Source organism: Bombus huntii, chromosome 8, assembly GCF_024542735.1.
Source record: "Bombus huntii isolate Logan2020A chromosome 8, iyBomHunt1.1, whole genome shotgun sequence".
Taxonomy (NCBI): domain Eukaryota; kingdom Metazoa; phylum Arthropoda; class Insecta; order Hymenoptera; family Apidae; genus Bombus; species Bombus huntii.
Window position 1 is genome coordinate 12,107,851 of NC_066245.1, and position 9,673 is coordinate 12,117,523.

General features: G+C 36.9%; 1 protein-coding gene across 2 annotated transcripts; it reads right to left on the reverse strand.

Annotated features, from left to right (window-relative positions):
- Window positions 1-752: 752 nt before the first annotated feature.
- Window positions 753-8,982, reverse strand: LOC126869001 (U8-agatoxin-Ao1a-like). Of its 2 annotated transcripts, none has more exons than XM_050625074.1 (3): window positions 8,779-8,982; window positions 4,020-4,098; window positions 753-2,683 (listed from the first exon to the last, which is right to left on the reverse strand). In XM_050625074.1, exons 1-3 carry the CDS (start codon window positions 8,858-8,860, stop codon window positions 2,548-2,550), a joined length of 297 nt encoding a protein of 98 aa, XP_050481031.1. In that variant the 5' UTR covers window positions 8,861-8,982; the 3' UTR covers window positions 753-2,547. The 2 variants fall into 2 exon arrangements, with proteins under 2 accessions (XP_050481031.1, XP_050481030.1); XM_050625073.1 differs by having other exon boundaries at window positions 753-2,710.
- Window positions 8,983-9,673: the final 691 nt, after the last annotated feature.

Consider the following 9,673-nt stretch of genomic DNA (forward strand, 5'->3'; position numbering starts at 1 on the left):
GTAGTTTTTCTGTCTCTTCTTTTGGATATTTTCGTTCCTGCTTCTTAAAAACGGATTTTTAACTCAGAATTGTCGTCGATATTTCTGGAAATTGCTGCTATTAACCCTTTGTGTTATGGTTTCTCTGCTTTCTTTATTTCGTTTGATAGATTCGTTCGCAGACTATGTGTTGGAATTTTAGCAAGTCGAAACGTACGTTTCTAGAACACGGTTTATGGATGCAGACGTCAGGCAAAGAGAGGGAAGTTACGCGCATAAGGGGATTACGCTTCTCAAAGTTTTAAGTAGAGATTCTATCGTAGAGTTGTGTTTCGTCGTCTGTACAAAGTTATTTTTTGTCAGACGACCTTGATACGTGAGAGGATTTAACAAGCTTTGGTCTTCCATGTCGTTTCAAGTTCGTGTCTCTCGAACGTAAAACTTTCCTCGTGATCTTCTTCAAAGGTAAGTTTATTAATAAAATGAAATATGAACAAATACAAAAGGAATAAAGCCCTACGTACACCAACATCGGTCAAAAGTTTGCACTCACTACGTATTTCATGAAAACCAAGAATTTAAAAAACAAAAGTTAATTTAGAATTCTGCTATCTTACGAAACTTTTTTAATATTATTATTTGAATGAATGATAAAATTAGCAGCCGATAGAACGCGGATACGATTGAAAAGTGATTCGAAAATTCCAAAATGCTTGGCTGGTAGTTATACAAAATATGATTAACATAAACGGGATTTCAGGAGAGAAAATTACTTTGTCGTTACATATATAATATATATTATATTTCCATATAATATATCGGTACATGTACATCCACCTTCCGATACGATACGATAACATTCATTATTGTATTTTTCATTAATAATTAGTAATGCATACACGTGCGTTTAAAATTTAAATAAGAGAGATGTTTGATCTCGTGTCATGAGAACGCGAGTTTCTCTCTTTCTCTCTCTCTCTCTCTCTCTCTCTCTCTCTCTCTCTCTCTCTACATCTCAGGAATCAATTTTATTAAATAGCTTCGATCGATTATTCTACGAATCGGCCGTGATCATCCTCGTCAGCGATAAATCCATAGGACACCGACGTCTGATTGTTAAAAGTGACTAGAGGAAACACCAATCAGAAGACAGTAGAAGACCCATAGGATTTTTCTATTTCGTTGAAAATTCATCGAATCGTTCAATTTTTGATCATCTATCGCCGATCGAACAAGATGACGGCCTGAAACATCAGAGAATCGAGCCTGATGAAATGTTTTATTCGCTATTAGTCGTTCATCCACTCTGTATGCTAGTTTTATATAATCTCTTTCTTTTTTTCTGTTCTTGGTGATAATTATTTTATGAAGATAACAGGCACGATTCTCGATTACGCGATAAGTGTCTTACGAGGAACAGAAAGTTTCGAGGGATTCATAGCAAGTATATTGGCAATGCGGAAATCTATCACAAAGCAAAACGCCTGTTCGCTAATTTTTGTCCATTTTGTACCGTTTTAAGTTAATACCATTTAATTGAGTTTTCTTCGAAAATAATTATGGAGCATGAAGTAATCGAAGGCTGACAGAATGTAGGCGAGTTTTAACTTAAAACGTACATCTCCTTGCGCTAGATACAGACTTACAATTATTGTTGCATCGTTCGTTCAAAAACTTATTATCGTCGTTCAAGGGGAAGAATCGGTTTCCTTAACGTACGAACCGCTTCGTATTCCTTTTTTACATGCTACTCGATAGTTCCATTCGCCTCTTAGAGAAACTAAAAAACCACCTATAGGAATGTAGTAAAACGATCAGTCAGACTTTATTTCCTTACTTCCCGCTATGTCTCGATGGGGTTTGAGATTGCGCAAGGCCACCAAGTCCATCTTAATTAATAATAAGAATAAAGAAACGAAAGGACGCAAAACGTAATAATTTCATTTAAAGAATGTAACGGGAAAATATATAAATATGTAATAAAAAAGAATGAAAGAAAATGAAGAACTGGCTGTGGATGAAGTTTATCGTTCGAGTACAATAGGGGAGTACAAATCGAGTACAATAGAGAGGTAGATACGAGATGTGCGCTGAAAATATAAGCAAAAAAAGATACCAACCAAAGAGATACATAGACTTGGTCGAGTATTTTCGACGATAATTGAAAAAAATTGAGGCAAAGGAAGCAACAGGGAAAAATACCATAAAAACTCAGCCTCTCCGCGATGCACACATTCGGAAGCTCGCTATTTTATCGATAGGTTTTTCTCGATCGCTGTTTTTCTTCCATCGTACGCCGCAAATGAAATTCTATCGGAATCTAATCGATAACACGTGGAACTTTTAGACCGTGAACAGCGGACAACGGTAAAAAATTTGTATAAGAAAACCGCTTAAAACTGCAAAGCATTGGCAGATGGTGAAAAGGATAATAGTATGAAAGAGGAAAAATATGGAGAGACGAAACGAAATCTTGAAATGGAATCGTACGAGTGGTGCGGATAATCGCGTCGCGTGCTAAAAGGAGAAACGTTCTCGCCGAAAGAAAAGGGAAAACGGACGAGCCGTTTAGCCCCATTTCTGAAACAGACCCATTCGTTGGCACTGACAGTTTGAGCCCCACAAATTGCATCTGCAACTGGAACTGTAGCAGCAGTCTTTTGGTCGATGATCACAGTTTCCACCCCGTCTTATGCAGGCTCGCCTGAATAAGTAGATCAACGAGGTACGTCTACTCGAGATTAGGGGTATCTGAATAATACGTTGCAGAGACATCGAGACAACGACGGGAGAAGGATGCGTGTAAAAATATTTGTCAACTTTGTTGTCCAACCTTCGAGCTGCATGATCCGTTAACGCTTTGACTGCCACCTTGGTCGTATATGACCGGCCACGGTTTCTCCTGTCACGCCACGGTGGTTATCGGCTTTTCTTACAATTGTAAAAATTGTACGAAAATTGACATGAAAATTGCACGAAAAGTTAGGCCATTTTTAATAGAACATCGATAAAAAAAAAATGAGAACAAATTTTGCATCTAACGGTGCACTGTGTTTGCATCCATATCTTTGAACGGCAATCTACGAATATTATTATAAAATATTACATTAGAAAATAATAATCGTAAATGCTGCCTTATAATCATATGATCGAAGTTAGAAGTGTGCACATAGCTTACCATTATATATACAATGAGCAAATAACGTTTACTAATATCTTGTACACGTTTCAACGATACATTCTGCACAGTTCGCTTACGACAAAATAACGACAAAATAAAATGCGAATGGTTGGTTGAAATAAACCAAGCCTTGTTATAACATGTCGCTGTCAACTGTTAGCAAGACGCCACGGTGGTCACCCGTGACCACCAATAAGATAAACGGTCCATCGGGGAAGAATGTTGTCTTACATCGTCGATTTATTATTATTTTGCCATTATATGCTTTGAATAATAAAAATACTCTCGTGGCGTCCTCAGAGAAACACGTGATTTCGGCGTGGCAGTCAAGGTGTTAATTAATTATTATTAACCGTTTCTCTCGAATGGAAAAATTATTTTTTCCATATAACTATTCCGTGGATAGCAGGATAGAAATTAAAAGAATTTTATTCTCGAATAAGAGATATATTAATCGTTGCAAATGAAATTCATAGTGGATAGAGGAGATTCAAATTTTGTTTAATTATTTTCTCCAACTGCTTTACCGCTAAAGAGTTTGATCTTTAAGCTTGTTGCAATTTTGCCGTCGAATCAGCGAATGAAAGTATATTTTAATGATATGCAGATTAAAGTGCAATCTTAACGCGAATGAGGATGTGCAACGGTGTTTTAATTCGAATATCGCAGCGCAAAGGTTAATTGGAAAAATAACAAAATTACCAGAGTTCTTAAAGATCTTAAAGGTTGATTTTCTATTTAACGATTATAAGAAATACATGCAAGTCTATTTGATGAAAATATAAAAATTCGAGAAATGGTATTTGCAAGAGGATGGGAAAGGATAAAAATTGGGTACAGTGATACAGTAAATACTCACTTTTGTTGAGCCGCTCTCATCAGATTCTCCAATGCGTTGTCTGTATAATCCGAATCCGCAACCTGCAGCGAATCTTCCTCTGTAACGCACATTGAAAGAGTCGTTAACACCGTAATGACGCTGTCAGTTGAACAAGAGATAATTACAGAAAGTAGAAATCGTAAAAATGAAAACTTTCATTCGAAAATACTTTTGCCCACTTTTTCCCCACTAACAGTAACAACAGCAGCTTTTAATACGGATCAGGACGAATCGCATTAGTCAGAGAAACATCGAACGATACAGAAGAAAAATGGTATAATCGAAGGAATCCGCGATCAAGTTAAATTTTCATAGAGAAATCGCTCTTTCTGTCGGTGAAACATTTCACTGTGCAAACTTTTACAACAGCTACACTGCATGAATTGTAAAATAAGTACCTTTACAAAAGAATACATCAACGATTACATAAAATTACTAAGAAAGAGGACACTTTGAATAATCGAGGATTGCTTTCCGAACCGTAGAGTGGTCTGGTCTTTGGAAAAATCGGTTTCCTAACGAAAGGAAAAAGAAAGCGGCGGCGGCGGCGGCGGCGGCGGCGGCGGCGGCGGCGGCGTCCATTAACAGAGTTCATAAAAGGGTAAATTGTATCGCGAAGAAGAGGAAAAATAAAAATAGGAGCATTTCCTCGGCAAACCCTCTCAACGGATATATATATTTAGTCGGCGTGGTCGCCTACGTTCTTCTCTACTTATATTTCATGCAAATTGGTCCGCTTCTTTCGACGACACTCGTTTCGCGAATAACGACATCCAGCTCGGAATTATTGGCTCGTATTTTACGACAATGTAAAGAGGATTACCAGGTGTAACACGTGCACCTGGCGAAATCGGAACAATAGCTTCGTTTTATTTGTTTGAAAAGTTACAGCCAATTAATCAAGAAACGTGTGAGAAATTGTGCAAATAATATTCGTAAATTCCGAGAGGAAATAATTTAAGAGGATGAAAAAGATATTTGTAGAGAAAGAAATATATCGTAACAGGTTTGCAATTTTTGAGAAATTTTTCTTAAAATATCTTTCAATCGTGACTATTTACATTAATCTGTGAAAATTGGTATATTTATGTATTATTAAAGTCAGATATTCATATTGTGTGCAGTGTTGTTATCCTTAGAAACAATCGTTCAAGCATAATTTGTCATTATCCTAAACGAAACACGAAAGAACGTTTATCTTTGTTTAAAGCGATAATTATATCCTTTCTTATATTCATTGATTGGATGCGACGAAATAATGATTCTAGCGAATTAACGAACGCTATGCTACCGTACGTAATATTTCTTTCGTTTCTAAATGTATGCAATTTTACAATATGCTATGCTTGAAATCTTCGCGCAGAGATGTTAATTCGGTAGAATACTTGATACGCGTTACTTTATGAAGACACTTTGCAAAGCGGATCACGTAAACCATCGTCCTTCACAGGGAAGGTATCAAGGTTTGCAAAGATCTTAATAGAATCTCATTTTCTACTTTCCTCGCCGAAAGTCAAACATCATCGTCATCCTTCGTAAACATATTGTTTGAAATTAGCATATTAAAACTGTGGTGAAAAAACCGTGGTTTGTTAAAATTTCCAATGAAAATTTGTAATTATTGGAAGATTCAATTTAGTAATTTGAAGAAATTTGGAGAAATTTTATTTATACGATAAGAAATAATTTAGACGATTATTTAAACAATCTGATACGTATCTGCTGTATCATCGAGTTCGTCAAGTTCATCGTAGAAGCACCTCGAAAATTTCCCAAATAATTCATTTTAATCACCATCCTAATATTATATTTTAAAGGAAATTTTATATTCTGCACAAACCCGGTCCTTACTCTCTTCCATCGACGTGGTTAATCGGCCGAAAAAACCCTACCCTACCCTTCCAGTCTCTTTCTCAAACGCTAAATATTTATCCACGAAATCTTATCATAAATTCCCACGTTAAGTCCTGTCCAATTTCCATAAAATTACCATTAAAACAAAATAAAAAAGGGGAAGTAATAGCACCGGTACGGATACCTACAAGATCAACCGATTTTCCATTCAACTTTCTTCAAATGTAATCATTTGAATTACTCTTCCTTCGGTTAGGTTCAACGAATAATCCACTTTGAAGTTCCAATTCCAATTCCAATTCCAATGTTCCATTTACCAGAGTAATCCTTTGATCGAATGGAAAAATCAGTTGGCTCGAGTTCCGATCCGAACAAGGCGGCTGATATTAGAAGTCGATCCACCAAAGGGAATTCATTAATTCGTCGGGAATAAGAGCAACTCTGAATTCTAACGGAAACGGATCGTGTGGTAAACGCGCAATAGCAAATTGGTTACCCGAAATTGGTTTCCTCGTTTTCTTCGTCGTCTGTATTCTCATCAACAGCCTTAAAACAGGATTAAGGTAATGCCTTTGCCTCTCGTCTTTATCTCCGGTCGCGCACAACAATGCTGTCGATGTTTCGGTATTCTCGCGATACGTAAAAACGACGAAACAACCGCGAAATTGAGGAATTTCTTAGGAAATTTCTTCTTTCTTTGGTCAAGAGATTTTGCCAAATTTTACAAAGTTTTTCCACTGGAAAATTATGGTCGTTTGCTGGAACGATTCGGAAGCGAACCGAGCATCCAGTGTTTGCTAGATTTTTCGATCGATAGTCGTAATACGCGAGCAAAGTTATTCATTCGATAGAGAAATTACACGCGTAGTAAATCATTGTACTATTGTATCTATTTAGTAATATTTCCATTTCAGATACGTTAAAAATTCAGATAAGTTAAATTTAATAAATCGTAATAATAAAATTAACGATTCGATATTGGATGATTTATTATTAAATTTTATTCGACCGAGCTGGAAATTTTGTAATTTACACAGCAATATGATTAACAGAGGAGAGAATGGAATTTACAAAACTTCACGTATGTGTTTATCGAATGTATACCATATGTATCACACCGTGGTAGTAAGCGAAGGTAAAGTTAATACGAAAAAAATGTATTCGTTTCACAGGAATTTCCAATATATCGGAAAATTGTATTTCGCAAGGTTCGTTTAAATTCGCGTAAAATCTTCCACATTAAAATCGACCGACTAATACACTCCATGTTAAATTTCGTATCGTACTGTACGCGTGTTACGTAAGATTTCCGGGCGAAGCCATCGAATCTAATTATCCGCACGTTCAATTAAAGTATCGCTTAAAGCGGTTAGCCAGATCGACGTTGATTTCATTTTCTTTTCAATCAACGATTGTTGCGTAACGCGCATCCATCGGATACTGTTTCGTTCGCGTCAATTAGTTACCATGATAAATATAATGTTACCTTGAAAACCTATTATTTCTATCGAGATATTCAAATCGAAAAATTATATTCCATTTATTATTCCAGCTTTCCTCCAAACGCTTAACAAGATTCATCGAAATTGAAATAAACAAATTTTTGTGTCAACGACTTTTCACACCGTAATCTTTTCACTGCTTCAAATTTTTAAACATCTAAATATACATAGAACGAAAGAAATTATATATATATATATATATATATATATATATATATATATATATATATATATACTGTATATATACTATAAATATACATAGAAGGAAAGCAAAATTGACGAGCATTGGTTACGATATATCGACTCTTCGGAGAAGGCATAATGTGTAAGTAATCGCTACTTGAGCGTCCGATTTCATACGGGTTTATACTACTACTATTACTACTAGTCGCACTCTGCTCTATCCAGTTAAATACAACGTATCCCGATAAACTAAACTTTGTTGATTTTCTTTTAAATATCTAGTATAGAAGATTTGAAGTTTAACAAATTTCGAAAAATCATACAACATCATTTCTATCGAAATGTCGTAAAAGATTTGTACGAGAAAACGAAAAATGAGAGAATATTTTGGGAAGGAAGCAAAATTTACAACGAAAAATTGCTTTTCTGCTCTCGACATTTGAGATGTAAATTCATACTCCATTTAATTCCATTTAACTATTTAGTCTCGACAATTTAGAGTGCAATTGACATTTAAATATCATTATCGTTGCAATTGAACGCTTCGTGATCGTCACCACAAATAATGATTAGCGTACTAATGCGATTAGGATATGTCGATCTTTGAAACACGCTGGTTAAACCAGTTTAACTGGTTACGTTACAAAAAGCTTTGAATACGAATGGAAAGTCGAACGAGGCTCGAAAAATAAGCGATATTATATTTTCTTCCAATTTTATCAGCCACGCGAAGCTCGAATTACGTCTATCCAAGTTCACTTGAAAACGACCTAAACTAGAAATGTCAAAACTCGAAAGAATTTAACATCTAAATATCGTTCGATCGAAATTTAAACAAACTGAATTTCAAGTTAAATTTCTACGACCAATGAGTTTCAACGCCCAACAGGAAACAATATCTACGCTTTACTATAAAATTTCTAAATTGACCAAGATTTTGCGAATAGCGTCACTCCCCAAAATCTCTACCACCTAAAGACAAACAAGCTTCGTTTCAATTTTCCATCTACGATTCACCCCACAGTCACCACGCCGATCGTCGTCTTTACCTCCGCATCCAATCCCTCGCGTACCTCCAATTCATTCGCCATACTTTTCCAATTGCTTTGCGAATCACACTCGGACGCAGTGCAGAAAATTAAATCGAAGAAGGAAATAAAATGAAACGAAGAGGAAGAGGAGGCGAAAGAGTTACTCACCGTCGTCGATGTAGGGGCTACCGATAGTCTTGTCAGTGAAGACGACGAACAAGCAAAACAACAAGAACAGGCTGAACTTCATCTCTTCCTCTCGGATAGAGTAATCAAGGATCGATTGATACGTGTACCGGGCTAGCTGACTCGTACTCGTGGAAGGATTCGTACCCTTTCCTGACCGTGGTCGAGTTGCAAGTGAGGTTTCCACGTCGGACCGGTAGCTTATATAGACGCGGGAGGCGTGGCGATCTCGCCCCCACGAGGATCTCTTTGCGGAGGGTGAGACCGTGGATAAAACTTCGGTTCGAGGTTCCACGCGCTCGTTCCGCGATGTCTAGACAACGTTGTACTCGCTGCTTTTTACGAACCAGGTTGGCGGAAGGTTCGTAAACCCAGGCAAAGTTAGAAAGTGGAGAGGTGAAAGGGGCAGGGGGTGGTGCTTTTTCGAGGGAATGCCACAGTGAGCTTAGGGTGGCCACCACCCTTTGAACGAGCAACTGGTTGCGAAGCAACTGGTACAATCGCTGTGTGCCTATCGGTCCGATTATGCCGCCCGTAATACGATTTACGTTTCCGTCACGTTTCCCATCCGGCTTACCTTCCATCGCTTTATTTATTTTGCATCTACTTATTTCTGCGTCCACTTTTCTTCGGATGTATCTATCCTGAAATAAGATTGCGGAAAGAACGTTTTAAGATGCTGGTGTCGAAGGCGAGTTTGAAAGCGTTGGCAAAGAGAAGAAGGAAGGATCAGACCACGCAACATGAAATATCGAGGGTTTTTTCCTTTTTCTTTTTTTTCTTCTTTTTTCTTTTTTTTTTTTTTATTTATTTTTATTTATTTTTAAAGTTCGATGCGATGGCCTTTTTACGGGGATTTTACGTTCCCGTTCCGTGG

What these genes read in the sequence shown, in the direction of transcription:
- LOC126869001 (XM_050625073.1), bottom strand. Translation starts at nt 8,860, where the DNA reads ATGAAGTTCAGCCTGTTCTTGTTGTTTTGCTTGTTCGTCGTCTTCACT. An exon ending in TAGCCCCTACATCGACGACG is followed by an intron (nt 4,099 to 8,778) that starts GTGAGTAACTCT and finishes TGTGCGTTACAG; the next exon opens with AGGAAGATTCGCTGCAGGTT. An exon ending in ATGAGAGCGGCTCAACAAAA is followed by an intron (nt 2,711 to 4,019) that starts GTGAGTATTTAC and finishes AATCTCGAGTAG; the next exon opens with ACGTACCTCGTTGATCTACT.